The sequence below is a fragment of the Cydia strobilella genome, chromosome 1 (genome assembly GCF_947568885.1).
Source record: "Cydia strobilella chromosome 1, ilCydStro3.1, whole genome shotgun sequence".
Classification (NCBI taxonomy): Eukaryota; Metazoa; Arthropoda; class Insecta; order Lepidoptera; family Tortricidae; genus Cydia; species Cydia strobilella.
The window spans coordinates 18,570,598-18,589,279 of NC_086041.1; the positions used below are offsets into that span (position 1 = coordinate 18,570,598).

General features: G+C 38.1%; 1 protein-coding gene across 4 annotated transcripts in view; it reads right to left on the reverse strand.

The window, feature by feature from the left end:
• LOC134745922 (TBC1 domain family member 15) overlaps positions 1–18,682 on the reverse strand; it is a 37,954-nt gene that overhangs the window by 5,947 nt on the left and 13,325 nt on the right. For 3 of the 4 annotated variants that reach the window (XM_063680069.1, XM_063680041.1, XM_063680049.1), the window contains exons 2-9: positions 15,147–15,339; positions 14,306–14,725; positions 13,912–13,956; positions 12,890–13,058; positions 12,068–12,164; positions 10,705–11,121; positions 8,049–8,236; positions 709–835 (exon numbers count right to left, since the gene is read on the reverse strand). In XM_063680069.1, the coding sequence (XP_063536139.1) occupies positions 709–835; positions 8,049–8,236; positions 10,705–11,121; positions 12,068–12,164; positions 12,890–13,058; positions 13,912–13,956; positions 14,306–14,725; positions 15,147–15,339 (1,656 nt within the window). The remainder of the gene's footprint in view (positions 1–708; positions 836–8,048; positions 8,237–10,704; positions 11,122–12,067; positions 12,165–12,889; positions 13,059–13,911; positions 13,957–14,305; positions 14,726–15,146; positions 15,340–18,682) is intronic. The other variant, XM_063680060.1, reaches the window with a different exon arrangement.

The window sequence follows — 18,682 nt, forward strand, 5'->3', positions numbered from 1 at the left end:
CGTCCTTATGGCAAGCGACGATGTGGTACCTTTTGCTTGAAAACGACACATTTGTGGAAGACCAGTAGGCCTAGCACATTATTGGCGCGACAGTATCTCGCGGCGAGATAGACTACCCGTCTTATTCTATGCTAAAAAAAGGGACGAGTAGTCTATGTCGCCGCAAGATATTGTCGCGCCAATCATGTGCTAGCCCTACGGGGACGGTTAAAATGGTGAGAAACATTATGGTCCTGTTTTAGCGGACGGGAAGTTATTACTGTATTGCTTTTTTAGTAAGAAAAATGTAAACAGCCAATTATTATAGCCGCAGGCCACGACCCGGTCACTCGGTCAGCTATCATTTCAATCTATAGGATTGAAATGATATACACATGATAATGATAAACACGTGCGACAAATGTACATGGCTAATAATTAATTATTTATCCCATTATTCACGTGACAATAAAATAATAAATTATCATACAAAAATATTGCATATAAAACATGTTCTATATTGCATGAAACCGTCTACTAACAGACAGTTTTCATTGTCATGTATTTTCAAGTGACAGTGTTACGGCATGGTTACGGCCAATCAGAGCGACTAATTTTATAATAGACCAATAGTGTTTAAGTCACAATACATCTGTCTTTTACACCATTAGTAAACTAAAAGTATACTTAGTAAACAAAAAATTTAAATGTGCATTTCTCCAAACTTACCTTCAATATTTCAGTGAACCCATAGTTGTTGTTGATTATCGTGTCCTTTTCGGCGTCGAGTATAGCGACACAAATGAGCAGATGGAAGTTGGCACACGGCAACCCCGTCCACAGGACTTCCCATAGCCTGCACACAAAAATAAGTCAACTTATACATTTTATAAACAGTTCGAGCACTCTTTCGAGCAGTTATAAACCCGAAGAATTTTAATGGTATATTTTTAGACAAAAATTTAGAATAAAATTCATAGGATTCAGAGGCTATGTAATTTAGAAAAGGTGCCTTTTTTGTGAGAGCACATCTATTTTATTGTGATCACGATTTGGTGCAAAAAGCCACTTGATTCGAATCAAACATTGAATGTTTCAACTGCAGGAAGCATGCGTGAACCGTGGAGTAAGGGGTCGGCACATGAGCCCTGTAGGTATTAAAAGCTAGAGTCAATATCAACATTATCAACACACACCCACAAGGTCCACAACGTGATAGACGCGCACGGTCCCTAGCTATGTCGTCAAGTCAAAAAGACAAAAGATGGTTCTTGAAAACTGACTCAATCTGGCCAGGAAATGAATGCTCAAAAAAAGTTATAGAGGGAAATGCTTGGAACACAATTTTCGACTTCGTAGCTTTGTTTCTTTTTTTTTTTCAAATATACAGGGTGGGCCAGTGATAAATGCATTTTAAAAAAATTAATAAATAATAAATTTTTATGTTTTTAAATAAAAAATATAATTAGAAATTGGGATAAACAAATACATTTTACGTTTTAAAAATTAAATCATCAAGATGTCGTCCGTAGCGGTTGCGGCACTCTTCCAGTCTTGCTTGTAAATTTTCAAAGACTTAACAAGACTTTCGTGTTAAGAGATTTCCTGGCTCCGAAACTTCACGAATCGTATGGTTACAACAACAACACATGGTTTCAGCAAGACGGGGCCACCTGCCATACAAGTAACGTGACCCTGGAAGTTTTGCGTGAAATGTTTCCTCAAAAATTGATATCGAGGCGAGGTGACATTGCTTGGCCTCCCAGGAGCCCTGACTTAACTTCGGCAGACTTCTTTTTGTGGGGTTACTTGAAGAGTAAAGTGTACTCCAATAATCCGACAACCACAGCAGAATTAAAGGAGAATATTCGTCAAGAAATCCAATCAATATCTCCGCAACTTCTAACGAAAGTCTTTCAAAATTTACATGCAAGACTGGAAGAGTGCCGCAACCGCTACGGACGACATCTTGATGATTTAATTTTTAAAACGTAAAATTTATTTCTTTATCCCAAATTATAATTATAATTTTTATTTAAAAACAAAAAAATTGATTATTTACTAATTTTTTTAAAATGCATTTATCACTGGCCCACCCTGTACTTTATTCATGTAGGCCTAGCAACAAGCACTTATGAATGGTGAATAATATGTACACATATAGGTATTATCTTAAGCTAATTATCAGAGCAATTTATTGATCGAATTTAAACTATTGTGAGACGTATTAACTTAAATAACTTATAGTACAATCGGATTAGGTCTAACCTCGAAATCCTTCCAAAGTTATGAAATTTGGTATGTATGCTAAATAAAGGTCTCTTTTTCATGTCCACACTATTTCACATTTGGGGACCTCGAGGAATCGCAGCCATCTTGGAAAATGTGTATCATCCTGGAGAAATTTGCGTTTTACTCTAAATCTACATTCTCTGTGAAAATATGGTGTAAGGCAACATTAAAGCTTATTAAATTCTACACAAAAAAGTCCTAAATATCTATGCGGAAAAAATACATCTTGTTATAGAAAATAGTAACTGAACGCTTATTTATCAGGGGATATTCTCTTAATAGGAAACTTGTAGGAATATGAATTCCACTTTTGCCTATACATTTGTACACGTTATACCCCAATATCAACATTTTACTCGACTGCGACTTAAACGGAAAGTAGGGTTTTGGGTTTAAATACTGATAATCAGTACACCCTGTAGCTCAGGATACTGGACGGATTTTTTTAAAATGACGTATCGGTAGATTCCTCTCGCCTTTCACAACCTGTTTACACTTGTTTTATTAAAGAAAAATCAATACAGCCGCCTTGAGAGGATGCCGAATATTAAATCATATTTTTACTTCTGGCGCCTAAACTATTGAGTGGATTTCAATGAAATAGTCATCAGTAGATCCATAATTGGTACACGAGTGTTATGCAATACAGATTTACTAAAATAAATGGAGGAAAAATATTTAGGACTTAAAAATGTGACTGCAAAAACAGATTTTAGGTCTTAAATGGGGTTTAAACAATAGTGACAGTAATGAAATTTGACACCTACAATTTCAGGGATCCCTGTTTGCGTGTCATAAAATTGGAGCTTCGGGGACCACGGGGAACAAACGCCATCTTAAAAAGTATAAATCTTTTATGATTTTTCTGTTTTTCTCGGAATACCTGGGTTTAATGTGAATACGCACGTATGGCGAAACAAAAGCTTATTAAGTTCTACACAAAAAAGGTATAAAACACCATGTCCCTTAAACGGAGCTTTCTTCTAGAAATATACCGTACCGTACCGTAGTATGAAGTTCATGGCCTTCACTAAATTAAAAAGCTACATTGTTTCACTCCCTGGAGTGAGGAAAGTCGCACTTTCCTCACTCCAGGGAGTGACGAAAGTAGACTTGTTCGAGCTGCTGAGGTGAAAAGAATATAATAAGACAGGCCAGAGGCACGCCGATGGCGCTATACTCGTATTTGTGTATATTTTAACTGCAAAGACTGCTTTGCAGCTATTTTGTCCTTTGAGTATGAGTAGATTATGCATTTAGTGGAGGTCGAAAATTATAAGAAAAATATATTAATTAATAAATATAAATAATGCCATTAATAGTTAACTTGTAAACTAATTACTACATTTTTAGAATCGTTACCTTACTATTAAACTATGGTTTTTTTCGAGTAGTTTGTTGATAAATAAAATAGTTAATCAATTTCAAACTATTAGTTATAGTCGGAACTATTTTTTTCCTGTGATTTAGTTTTTTCGTAAAAAACACTACTAGATGCCGTTTTGCTACTAGGTATTTTTGCCTATTTCTACTAAACGGCAATTCGATTAAAATTATCTTTAAACTAAAAAATGTTTTAACAGTTCTGTAAATACAATGTTTTAACACCCCCTGGCACTGACTAAAATACCGACTTGGTTTCACATTACATCTCAAAACTTTTTTGTAGTTGAAGAATTGCGTTGCGAGACTTACATCTTTTACATGTAATGTTTTTGATGGGATCTCATCTCTTTTTGTAGGCAGTCCTTGTTTTCGGGTACTACTTCTTGTACGCCAGCTACCACTTTTCTCAAAGCTCATTCCCATCCCACACTATAGGTACTCGTACTCATACAATACTCATGGCCATACCAAACTATTACTCGTACAATACTCATACCCTTACCCATCCCACACCATACCCGCACTCATACCTATACAATATTCATATCCTTACCATACTCATAGCCATACGATACTCATATTATACACATTTTATAACTATACACATCTTCATACTCACATCGTACATCGTAGACCTTCACCTACTATTTGTAGGAACTGCAAAAGTAACTTTGTAGTAGCATATATTTATATGGGATTACAAAGTAACTTATGCATTTCTCAAATCTTTAAAACGTGACTGATCTTGCAATATTTTTAGGTTTTTTATGGCTTGAGAAGCTAAAAACTACTTACTATGATTAAAATTTACAGCTTGTGGGTCTGCTAGAAGTACCTTAGAATTATGATGATTGGTGAGTGAGTGAGTGAGTGTGTCAGTGACCAAAGTAAGCAGCTTTGACGTGCAATAATTCTTATACTACAAGTTTAAATGGAATGTTCTTGGGGATATATCTAAGCCATATTATGCCATATGTGTCACTAAATTCCGGGTTCTAGCTTTAGCCAACACAAAATTACAGGACGTTGAAAATGGCCTGAATGGCTTTGAGAAAAGGATGGTACGGCCGTGCCTCTTTGTTTTAGCTCGACTTGGCGCTTTACACGCGCGACAGATTATCGCTCCGTCTGTGACGAGCTTAATAGTAAGTTTTTCCGTAAATAAAAATACGATAGGCCGTTTTGCTAGTTCTTAATCGATTAAAATATTTTTAAACTACAAAAACATTTTTTTTAAACAGGTAATAGGTAATAGGTAGCTTATGTTAAATCAATTATTTATTGTTTCGAGATGGAATGGAACATTATTCAAAACGTAAAACTTGAATGACATTATAATATGTCAGTTAGAAAACATTTATTTATTTATTTCAAATGAAGTTTTCTCAAACATACGTATATTATACCTATAGTATAATATATACGGATATTATCATTACATTCATTGTAATAGACCGCAAAATACCGTGTTGCGCTCGCTAATGCGCGTCGCAACCAAATCAGCGCTCTGCAGTTATTTATTCTTTGGCCACAATAACTCTGATATTATAGCACTTTGCTTGTGCATAAGCGAACATAGTGCAAGGAAGGCACGGAGCGACGAGCGACACAGCCTCCTCGTCTCAAAGCTGGCCCACAACTGCCGGCCACGCCATTTTCAGGCTGCATACGCATGAATTGTGGAAAAACGTTCGATTTCTTAAGAAAATAATTTTTGATTAACAAAAGCTATGTTGCATTTGTAGAACCTGTTAAAACATTTTTGTTAGTTTAAAAATAATTTTAATCGATTAAGCCGTTTAGTAGTTATAAGCAAAGTTAGCCGCAAAACGGCCTGTCGTGTTATTTTTTTTTCGGTGAAACTACAAATTTCAGGAAAAAAGTCAAATGTTACAATTGTTGTGCATAGAGTGAAGATGCATATATATTTTTTTCATAATTTTTTGTTGACTCATTTAGAAGTTATAAGCTCTAAAAAGTAACAGTTATTGGCCAAAAACTGCGCGAAGCGCCTTAATGTAGCCACTTTCATAAGTTTTACAAACAAATTAGAGGACAAATTATTGTAAGTACAAACGCGTAACTGAACAAGACCACATCGACTAAATAATAATACATACACTTGGAAGTTGATTATTAAACGCGCACTCGTACGAACTATGCAGCTAACTTCATACCAAAGCCAGGCTTAAATCGTCGTATAAAATTGCTATAGTTTGTCAAAGGACTGTCTCATTTCAATCATAGACAGAGAGAATCATACTATCTTTGTCTTACACTAGTACTAGCACCCAAAAGAAAAGGATGAGTATAGTTTTTTGTTCTTATTTACTGACAAGATTTGCTTGACCAACTATATTTTTTATTCGGATGTTTGTTACCGTTATATCATGTTACGGCTGTAACACATTACCGCACCGCACCGCGATCTTGGTGCCGCACAAACAGATCTCGTTCTCGCTCTCACTTATGGGTGCGGCGCACCAATGCGTGCGGTGCGGTAGTGTGTGACGGATTTAACATGATATAACATCCGAATAAAAATAATAAGTCCACTAATAATTAAGTGAATTTTGTTTATCTGGTGTAATCCAAACCCAAGTTATGAGGGTTCAAAAAAACGACGAAGCGCTTCGAGAAAAGGTAGGTAGTGCCTTTGCGCTTCGCTTTGCTCGTCTTGGCGGGGGCACTGCCGTGCCTCTAGATTCCATAATAATATTGAATTATTATACAGATCAAATTTAATACTAAGAATTTCACAAAAAGATCGTCAAACGTAAAAAAATTGTATAAAAAATACTAGTCTAGAATGTTACTAGAATAAAATCTAAATGTAAAAAAAAAACAACAAAAGAAGGAAGTACCTACATACATTGGATTATCCATTTATCCATGGACTGTTTTGAGCACCTTTTAGACAAGTTAGGAGGTGAACATATCAAAAGTCCACGCCCGTAACCCTGGTGCCGGGGGGGAGAGGGGGGTTTGAAGGTTCCATTTTTCGGTTTTTCGATTATATCTTCGGAAACTATGCGTCTGAGCGACATGGCCACTTATACAAAATGAAAAAAAATATTTAATTTGTTATAAGTTTTATTCAGCCAAGTTTTTCGATATCTTGTATAGGTTTTGATATCCGGTCTTGAAAATTTATTTAGGTCTCTTGGCTAGGCCGGGTTTGGTATCGTTTTCGTATAAATCGGGGGTGCTGAATTCATTTATGGTATCAACATTGACACCATTCCTAAGTAAAAACAAAATTTAAAAAAATGCTTTTTTTTAAACTCCTCTTCACGCTTAAACCGCTCAACCGATTTCGTTGAAATTTGGTATAGAGATGGTTTGAGTTCCAGGACAGTACATAGGATAGTTTTTATAAACAAAATCAACTTTTGAGGGTGGGAAAAGTGGAATGGAAGTTTGTATGGGGAATCAATAACCGCTGAACCGATTTAAATAATATTTGGGAGGGTCTACAAACTCTACATGTTTGATTTAGTTGAAAATGATACCAAACATGACTTCAAACCTAAACTTAAACAGTATTAAGCTAAAAACTATCTTGTCCTGTCTCGGGACTTAAAACATCTCTATACTTGAACTAAATCGGTTCAGCGGTTTAAGCGTGAAAAGAAGTTTATAAAAAAGGTATTTGTTTATATGTTTTTACTTCGGAATGGTGTCAATGTAATACATACCATGAATTAATTTGGCACTCCCGATTTATACGAAACCGATACCAAACATGGCCTAGTAGCTTCATCAACGTAGATATCAAAATAAAATTGAGCCCCAAATAAACTTTCAATAGAGAATAAATATCTCGATAACTATTCAAGATATTGAAAAATTTGACCGAATTAAATTTGTAGCAAATTTAATCAACTTTCGTATGTCGCTAAGACGCAAAGTTTCCAAGATATAAGTGAAAAACCGAAAAATGGAACCTTTAAACCCCCCTCTCAGCAGTAGGACTAGTAGGAGCTGCTGCTTCATGCCCGCCTGGTCCATGTCGAAGTTACCTCATAATGTCCCTGAAGGAGAACTCTCGCTTGAACCAAACCAGCAGCCAGCGGAAGCAGAAGTACATGTTTGCCAGAGTCTTTCTGCGCCAGGTGCTGCGCTAGCTCCGGGCTGCAGAACATCAGCAAATGCTGCAGCTGCAGGAGCTGCTGCTTCATGCCTGCCTGGTTCATGTCGAAGTTACCTCATAATGTCCCTGAAGGAGAACTCTCGCTTGAACCAAACCAGCAGCCAGCGGAAGCAGAAGTACATGTTGCCAGAGTCTTTCTGCGCCAGGTGCTGCGCTAGCTCCGGGCTACAGAACATCAGCAAATGCTGCAGCTGCAGGAGCTGCTGCTTCATGCCTGCCTGGTTCATGTCGAAGTTACCTCATAATGTCCCTGAAGGAGAACTCTCGCTTGAACCAAACCAGCAGCCAGCGGAAGCAGAAGTACATGTTGCCAGAGTCCTTCTGCGCCAGGTGCTGCGCCAGCTCCGGGCTGCAGAACGTTAGCAGCTGCTGCAGCTGCAGGAGCTGCTGCTTCATGCCTGCTTGGTCCATGTCGAAGTTGTACGCCTGGAATGTAAATTGATGCCGCTGACGAAAATTTGTCATTCGACCGTTACAGTCTTGTTTTCGGCTTCACTTGAGTAGACACATTTTTTGCTAATGTGGATTTCAGATATAACGACGATGAAGGGACCACAGAAATTTCGTCGTTACAGTCGGAAATCGTTATAGGCAAAGGTAAAGAGATAAAGACATATAATGTATAAATTTAAATCCGAAACGTGAGTACGTTTCGAATGGGAGTTCACGCTATACCCCAACCTAGTTAATATCTACCTATAAACAAAAGGTCACCACAGTTGCTAACCATCAAAGATAAGAAAGTAATAGTAGGAGATACGTTATATATGGTCGACCTTCACCGATACGTCAGACGGATGAAACTTATATTTTATGAAAGAAAATATGTTCCTGAACATAAATAAATAGGGTTGCCTAAAGAAATATGGTCAAGGCTATTTTTAATAAACTTTTGAAAAAATATTTTTTATCGTCAAATTTCACCGACTTGACTGACGAACGAAATAAGTTCCAATGGGAAATATATAACTTGTATAGGTACAACATGAATCAATTAGGTTGCCTATCTTTTTCCGGTCACTATTATGTGGTTGCCGTATTTAAACAGGTGAGTTTATATCGAAAAATCTGACGCTTGAATTATATATCAAAATGATGGTAATTTTATTGCGAATACAGTGATTGCCTGCGAAAATCCGGTTACAAATAAGGGTTGCCAGGCTTTTAAATATTTTCCATTGGAACTTATTTCATTCGTCAGACAAGTCGGTGAAATTTGAAGAAAAAACAAAAATTAATTAAAAATAGCCTTCTTGACCATATTTCTTTAGGAAACCCGGTTTATTTATGTTCAGGAACATATTTTCTTTCATAAAATATAAGTTTCATCCGTTAGACCTTAGACGTATCGGTGAAGGTCGACTATAATAATATATAACGTATCTTAGACTATAAAGCTCTTTGTCCTTTGACGACCGACTCCGGTCGCAATATCTGCATGGGATTTCTAAGAACTTGCTACAAATGGTTCATCAAAAACCGTCGCTACACCCGAAGTCGCTATATCCACATGAATCTTGTACTAAAATATGCTTTAAATTCATGGGACCCAGATTTTACATCGCTACCTATAGCCGAACGGTCGCTACAACCAAGGTCAACTAAGATAAATGAAATCCACTGTAGCTGTAGATTTTGTCAAATATTTGGAATAAACTTCTGCCAAAGTGATGCGGACCATCATTCAAATAATGACTCAAACATGGCAATAAAATAATTACTTTGAGTATGGTAGAGCGGGCAATGTTCAGCACATTTAAGTTCACAGCTTTGTACTTAATGCCTAAAGTACTTGTAATGTACTTGTATAGTGGTTCTTAAAAAAATCAAATCTACTGAAGTTGATAGAACATTTATTTGGGACAAAACGTCATCAGATAAAATCCTTGTTTAACGTATAAATAAACAGCAAAATGTTCTCAAGTAATATGAAAAGTTAGATATTATGCTCAACTTGCCTCGACAGAGGTAAGTTGAGCATGGGTGTCGGGTATAGTTGAGCAAGGCGAAAATAAATATATGGAATCAACGAGACTATTCAACATAATTTTGGAAAGTTGTTTGAGTAACGAATTTCTGGCCAAGTGCGAGTCGGACTCGCGCACCAACGGTTCCGTACTTTTTAGCATTTGTTGTTATAGCGGCAACCGAAATACATCATCTGTGAAAATTTCAACTGTCTAGCTATCATGGTTCATGAGATACAACCTGGTGACAGACAAACAGACGGACAACGGAGTCTTAGTTTTTACCCTTTGGGTACGGAACCCTAATAACCGATATTGATTAATACAAAAAAAAACTTTATTTTGCGATGTCTTTTTTATAAATAGGTAACAAATAACCTCCAGCTACATCACATTCCGGCGACCAAACGTTTCATTAATTCCATTGTTCCATTGATCAACTAGATCACAAATTGCACAACTAGCCCCTTGCTTTCTATCAATAGGTAAATAGATTCTAATAAAATATATAGAGTTATGTTAGATTTGGTGTTTTAAATCAATAAACACTCTCGTGCGCCACATAGGAATTTGCGATGGGTCAATGTGTTCATATTCACCATTCACATCTTTTTGTAATTTAAAGTTCCAGCCTGGTGTATTGGGTCCAAGATTTTTCAATTGGTCAACTTACCCGACTGCTCAACATGCCCCGCTCTACCCTAAGTAAATAACAAAACAAATAAGATTTTGGTAGTGAATATTCATTAGTCGCATCTAGATATGAACTACTTTATGATTATCATTATATTGTAGCTCATTAAATTTATTTAGGATTACATCAACAAAGGAAATCTGGAAACCACGTGCATAACGATTTGACTGTATTTACAGTTGCACGGAGTCTTCTGTGCTTGGAATCAAGGTAATAATATGGTTCTAACTTACAATTCTTTCCATGAAGCCAACGAAACACCAAAAACTGTCCACCTCATTCCCCAAAAGTAGCAGCAACGGCGCCAAAATATCGCTCATGCCTTGCACGTAGCCAAGGTCAAAGTTGTACATGACATATGTCATCAGAATATCCTGCAGCACCGCCAGATTCGGGTTATTGTCACCAGCGTAAAACGGATGGGTCCGGTCTGTCCTTGCAACATCTTTCTCCACTAGACTCTTTCTGTCTCTGTACTCCGAGAACCTGGACTCTTGGCCTTCGGTCATGGAGCGCCACTGGAGCTTCATGGAGAAGTATTCCTCTGTGCGTTTGCGTTGTAAGGATCGTATTTCTGCATGCGTCATGTGCCAGGGGGTGTAGTCTAGTAAATATTTCCAGACCCACTGACGTATCGAATGGGCTACGCCCTGGGAATATAAATATAGTGTTATTTAACATTTTGGACGACTGCAGCACATTGATTATTTCGGGTCGGATTTGTTTAATATAAAAATGACGAATCGATTTCAAATTCTCATTTGCCACCTAAATGAATTATATATAGATATAAAACTACACTAGAGAAGATGCGAAGTTTGGAACTTAGGCCTCGCTTACGTGAGCAGATTACGTGAGTATTATAAAATTGAGGGAGCGTGTATACAGTAATACTATTAGCTTAGTACCCCTGCATGCATATTTGTATACATGGACGTCTTTCCATATTCAAATATTTGAAGTTAATAATATGATACAAAATATTGTCTTCGGTTACCGCGATAGTTACTCATGAAATAAACACTCTTTACAGCGTTCGTGGTCAACGGGTGACACCCGTTGACCACGAACGCTGTAAAGAGTTCGAAACGTCGGGATGTATTATAAATTCAATATACGCGATATAATCCGTTTTCATAGTTTTATAATATGATACAATTTATTTTATTTATTTAGTCAACACACATTAATAAAGTACAATACATAAAAAAAAACAAAACTTAAAACTAATTATTACTAATTAAACCTAGACAAGCTAAACCTAAAACAATACAAATTAAAAACTAAGTATAGAAAATTCCCCAAAATGCTGGCGGCATTCCCCCTCTGAATCGCCAGGCCCAGCCTCTGCGCAAAGAAGGAGCCCGCCCTATGGTCGCCTGAGACGCCTACTAGTCGAACCGACACCTCTTTAACAAACTTTTTGGTGTCGGTTGACCACGGACCCAACGTTTCCACCGCAAGCGCCGCAAAATCGTATTCGTTCTTAACGTGCGGCGCTTCAGTGTCTGTGCCTGGTCCGCGGCCGTCCCAGGCTTCCGAGCAGACCCCTCCACGTGGGACGGGCAACAATTTTAAACACGTGTGGTTCCTTACCCCTCTAAAGATGAGCTGTTTGACTCCGTCGACCTCCGTGACCCTGCCTTCCGTGTCCTGCAGACCTTCCCATTTCTCAGTGGATAGTGGAGTTCCTCTGCAAACCGATATAGGTTCTTGTGTTCACATAAAGAGAAACTGTTCTTCTTCAGTTTACATAATCTTCTGTTCGCAAATTTCATGGCGTTAAAACTGTGTCATTTAAATATGTATGATAAGTATATATAGCTCTCCCAGTATTGTTCTAAGAGGTTTCTTAATCTCTTAGTTATTGTTCTAAAGATAATAAAATAGAGAATTTGGGGAATCGAAGACTACGTAGTTCGGCAAGCCTTGGCATTGCGGAACAGGGAAGCGAGCAGACAAGGAAGACCTAAAGGCACGTGGTGGTCTACAGTGACCCACGACTTAGAACAAGGCCAACTTACCCCAAGGACAACTCAGGACAGACGGTCCTGGCGCATGAGAACGAGGAGAGCCGACCCCAAATAATGGGAATAAGGCAAAGAGAAGGAAGAAGAAGAGAATTTCGGGAATAGCTAGGCCATTTGTAAAAAAGTAAACAAGTGCGAGTCGGACTCGCCCACCGAGGGTTCCGTACTTTTTAGTATTTGTTGTTTTAGCGGGAACAGAAATACATCATCTGTGAAAATTTCTACTGTCTAGCTATCACGGTTCATGAGAAACAGGCTGGTGACAGACAGACGGACAGCGGAGTCTTAGTAATAGGGTCCCGTTTTTACCCTTTGGGTACGGAACCCTAAAAAAGCGTCGTAAGCGAGGCATAGAATCACTAAATGATAATCGTAAATGAATAACTACCTAGGTATGATAGGTCTCGGCGGCAGCGTTGGTTTGACGCTGATGACTTCGTACTCATCGGACTTAGTGACCGTGGTGGCATCTTCCAGCGCACTCATGCTCTTTGTGAGCAAGTCTGCCACCTCTTCGGACACGTCGCGTTTGCCGTTAGCCTCGTTGCCATAATATACTAAAAAAAACAAATACATAATATTGATGTGATATGATATGTATATGATATGTGTATGTGATGTGATATGTATATGTTGATAAGATATTACCTTGCATTTGCACTATTACATTCATTATGATTACATTAGAAATAAATAAAGATTTTAAAAAATGAAAAACCGGCAAAGTGCGAGTCGGACTCGCGTTCCAAGGGTTCCGTACATTACGCAATTTAAAAAAAATTAATTTTTATGTGATGCCCGGCTCACGCTTGACAGCACATTTCTAATAGGTTTTCCTGTAATCTATAGGTAAAGATCTATTCTGTGTATTTTTTTCGAAATTTTAGACCCAGTCGTTTCGGAGATAAAGGGGGGAATGGTCATTTTTTGCCTATTTTCTTAAATAACTTTTAAATTGTTTATCCTAAAATTTAAAAAAAATGTATTTGTGATTCTCACAATGAGCTCGTTCATTTGATATGTAACACGATATAGTTTGAAATTTTTATTTTTTTATTTTCACATATACCCCCCAAAAGTGGCCCCCATGTTTAAATTCATTTCTTGACGTTACATATTCGTCTTCGGGTCATAAACTTACATATGTATACTAAATTTCAACTTAATTGGTCCAGTAGTTTTGGAGAAAATAGGCTGTGACAGACGGACAAACAGACAGACAGACAGACGCACGAGTGATCCTATAAGGGTTCCGTTTTTTTCTTTTGAGGTACGGAACCCTAAAAAGGAACAGGAAGGCTGTTCTTCTATAAAGACAATGACAGGCCTTACAATAAAATGCTGGATTCTAGCTATGTATGTAATAGTATGTGTGCATTTTATCATTATCAGCTAAGCAACAATACATACATTTCTCGAGGTCAATTGTAGAGCAACCTTGTTGTGGATTCGATCCTGATCAGCACCAGAAAATTCATAATATAAGGTACAGAACAACACATCGAGAAACCTACACAGATAAATGTATAAAGTAATAGAAGGATGCGTGCAGATTTCCCATCTTGCGTGTTATGTTTTCTTTTGTGCAATTAAGATCAAATGTACAAATATAATACCTACTTACATAATTAGATATTGTGACCTGTGACACTATTTTGCCATGCGTAGGTACATAGTGCCGATCACAAGAATTTTTTTATTGTATCCGAACAAGTGGTAGGCGTTCTTTAAATTTACTTGACCTTTTAGGTATACAACACTAGTAGGAATCTCCTGTTTTGAAGTAGGTAAAGCATAGACATACCAATATCCGTAAGCTTAGAAAAAGCAGTCATAGTGGTCTCATAAGGCCTCTGCTTGAAATTCGACACCAGATTCCAAACAACATCTGTAGTGTTCTCCGTGAAGATATCTAGTTCTGCAAAACTCTTATTCAGCACTTGCGTCTCCACATTTGGCTCGATTACTACATATGTGTTTCTGTCATGTCTTGTCTTGGCTGTTTTAATGTGGTTTTTCAAATTCGCTACGAATATTTCTGCGTTCCCATGTTGGAAGTAAAAAGTGGTCTGCCAAATGCCGGGTTTGGTGGAGAACTGCATCTGCTGGTTGTTGCGAGTGACTCTGAAGGTTTTCAGGTCGTCGAGGGCTATTTTTATGATCCTGGAGCGAGCGTTTGCGTAGTCGGAAGTTATGTTACCGCTGAGAGTGCGTTGTCTTCGACCTGAGACGTAAACGAAGGTTGTAAAGGGATTTGTAAGTGGACAGAAAATGGCATCGTGTTCTACGTCACTCGGAATACAAAACTAAAACGACAAACTATAGGCGTAGGCGGTCCAACTAGTAAAGTACACGTAACGTTTAGATTACGTCTTTTTCAATGGTCTGAATAAGTTTGTGTATTTAAATGCGAAGACTAGGTACACAACGGGCTCGAATCGTCGACGCACCCAGGTCATTACAGGAAGCTTACGGAGAAACCAGGAAAATCCTGCACTTCTGAACGGAGTTAGGCTAGACTTCTAACTTACATGCCGCACATGGCTAAGTGACGAAACCGGAGCCTATAACCAACTCAAAATAATTGCTGCCATTGGGGTCAAGGTCTGTGACGTGACCATGGCCCAGGTTTCAGTATAGCCCACCTATAGTGTTGACCACGGCCCACTCCTGATCCTGCGTGTCGGAGTCGATGGTGATGAGGTCGTTGGGCCGCCACTCGATGCACTTGCTGCCGTTGGGGTTGAGCACCACGCACAGCATGCCGATCGAGTTGAGGTCTGTGATCGGACGGCCCATGCACGCCTTGAGGAGCACGCCATCTTGCGTAAACAGATCCTGGAATAAATGATAGTATACTATGCATATTCCGCAACCTAATGGATGTCCGGAAGAGATCGCTTTTTAGTGATAAGACCGCTTGTTGTTTATCTCTACTTGAGATGCTGTATTGTCTGTATTATTTTCTTTATCAGAGTATCATTTCGTTCCATTTGGAGTTGAAACTCTAGGTCCATGGGGTCCCAGCGCACATAAGTTGTTTGCAGAAATCGCGAAGCGTCTGGTTGACGTAACTGGTGACCGAAGAGCTGGCGGCTTTCTCGCACAACGTATCAGCATTGCGATACAGCGGGGAAATGCCGCCAGCATCCTTGGTACAATGCCCCAAGGGCCTATTTTAGATTTAAGCTAGTTATTAATTTCGTTTACGTAGTAGCACTGTATATATCGTGTATGTAAATAAATTTGTGTTTCTTTTTTTCTTTTATTGAGGTGAGCAATAAATAATATTTTTTATTGTACCTATTGCATTGAATTCCTATTTAAAATTATCATTGAGGTTGTCAAAAGTGATTTGCGAAATAAAAAATAATTTTTATGGTGAAATGGCTAATTAAATGTAACTGGTAATTACATCAGCATATTCCAGATAAGATAGTTTGATTAGTTTGGCACAAATTGACCAACTTTGGTCAAACACTACTCTTCAACTACAGTTAACATGTCACAGTTCTAAACAAGGAAAATAGTTGTTTATGTTATGTAACATATAAACACAAACAAGACAAATTACATATAACAAAACATAAAGTGCCACGAAATGGTCTCATTTACAGCATGTTGCTGGCGACTTCCAGTGCTGATCTGCCAATGAGGCCATCAAGTGAGAATAATCATGGCAGGTGGCAGACAAAAAGAACAGTTGGGCTTGATTTATTTACATAAACCCAGATCCCTGTTTTGGGGCCAATTCTCAACCGCAAGCCTTTACTTTTAGTCCATGGTAAGAAAGCAGTGAAAAGTAGGAAGCGGGGGACCTGGAGGCTTTGCCTTCCAGTAAATAAATTTAGAGACCCCTGATGCCCCTGATTTAAACTGACAATCATCAAAAGTTCCACCCAAGCTACTCAACCCAGAGGGGTTGTCTTATGGGGAGGCGTCGTGGTTAGAATGCTAGCGATCACATGGCGCCTCCCGTCAACGGCAGGTGACGGAAACGCCACAGGGGATTTTAGTGGGTATTCTCCTCCTCTCTCTCTGACTAACAGAGGGAGCCTTGGGAGGAGCGAGTCCCACATACCACCCAATGGGCTTCCCCATTGCCCGGGGGGCGAGATGCGTAAATGCATTTACCCCTGCATCAAAAAAAAAAGAGGGGTTGTCTTGACATTGGTTGCACCAACCACAACAAGATCTATTGATGATATTAAATCAGCAGAGAACTAAAGTTAGACCAAGATAAGTCTGCAACTATTTTGATAGCACACAGAGTGCAATTGTTATTTTAAATGCTAATATTCTATGAAATTATGACATATAAATACCACTTACACTGCATGTGGGATCAAAATCGTTGCAGACTTATCTTGGTCTAACTCTATGAAACTTCCCTTAATAAAAGATTAAGAATAAGAATAAATTTATTATCAATGAAATACATAACAGAGAACGTCAGGGGTCTCTGCACTAGGCTACGCCTGTATCGCGGGGAACCAGGTACGATTAAAATTATTAACAGTTAAAATGTAGAGTACTACACAACAAAGTAGGTATTGAAAAACAAACTTAAATGAAGTACTTGAAAGTAAGAAAAAAGAAAAATAATACTGTTGAGTTTCAAATTTGATATTTTTTGTTTAAGGTAGCTATTTTTTTTCTTAATACTTTAAAAATGTAGGTACTTGTGAAAACGCTCTAAACCCTTCCAAGCTACCTACCCCTTGCCAACGCGCACAAAGCCGTATCGCCGTCTCGTTTTACGGCACTTATATGAGACGCCATCTTGGCGAAGTCAGTTCCCGAATTGATGCTTGACTAACAGCATCGTCTCTAATTTGAATAAATCAAAATGTGTGAAAACTAGAAAAAACTGTTGAACTGGAGTGAATGTGATACACGTGATTGACGCTGAAGTCTTGGTGAAAGTTTTATGAAGTGCTGGCCAGCCGAAGAGACACACAACGAGCTCCAAAGGTATGTGCGCAGGCATTTCTTCTAACACCCTTAATTCTAAGCGTCAAACAAGTACTTCTCGTTAATTTTAGATACAGTCCACTTAATATTTCAATTCCCTTCTGGTGTCTTGAGGGCTCCCATACATATCTCCCCGCATCTTTTTTTTCCGCTTAAATATTGGTATAAAGGCACTACCATATTTTTTGATCCATTCGAGCCGGATCTATATCCATTTGTCATAAATATACCGCTAACTATATGGTCATTGTGTTTACGTAACTGAAATATACTGTCATTTATCCTATTATATCTCCCGCATCGGCAGTTATTTCGTTTTGTTTCCGCTCCGCGTTGCTAAGCACGACAGATCGTAGGTTATTTCCTAATTTATTTTAATTTTATGACAAACATACTTATACACGTGTTCCACTTTTTCTTTGTTCACATTCCATAATTGTTAGCCATCTTGGAAATAGTCTAAATAATTATTTCAATTCATTCGTGATAGTTCGGATTTGTTCGGCTAGTTCATTTATTCCGCTCGTTTCGCACCTATACGATTGCACGTTCCACGGCACAGTTAACGTCACACCGCTCGCTCAAATATTTCGGGTAGAAAAATATTCCGTTCGCTATATAACGTCGTTGACTCGCGGCTTGTATTCGTTAGGTATACCTATTTTTAAAGGGAACTCATTTATTTAAACCGCATATATTATATTCCATTCACATAAATACGTTTAGTCAAATTGCTATACTAAATAGTACACTACACCTGCATACAAATAACTCGTAGGTACACTATTTATTTACGACGTTTTAATTTAGTTTTATTGCAAAACTTATTCATACCCAATAAGAATGACAAAACAAACAAAGAATGGAAAAGGCAGCGAGGACGCTCATAGCGATACAAACAAAAATCAGCTTGCCCTCTATACAGTTCGGCGCGATGTTATATACAAGCGCGTAGAAAACATCTTGGAACTTGCTTATAAGGCGGAAACCGATGCTACTCAATATAGGCCATTTCACACGAGTGCATTAAATTTAGATAAATTGCATGAAGATTACGAAGCCGTTTTGGAGTCATATAATTTATCGCAATTACAATTGCATCCTGACTCAGAAATAGATTACGAGTCATGGACGGCCTTTGAGGAAATGTATTGTTATATCAAGCAAGTTCTGATAGATAACGAATCCAAGGTTCCCTCTGAACCGG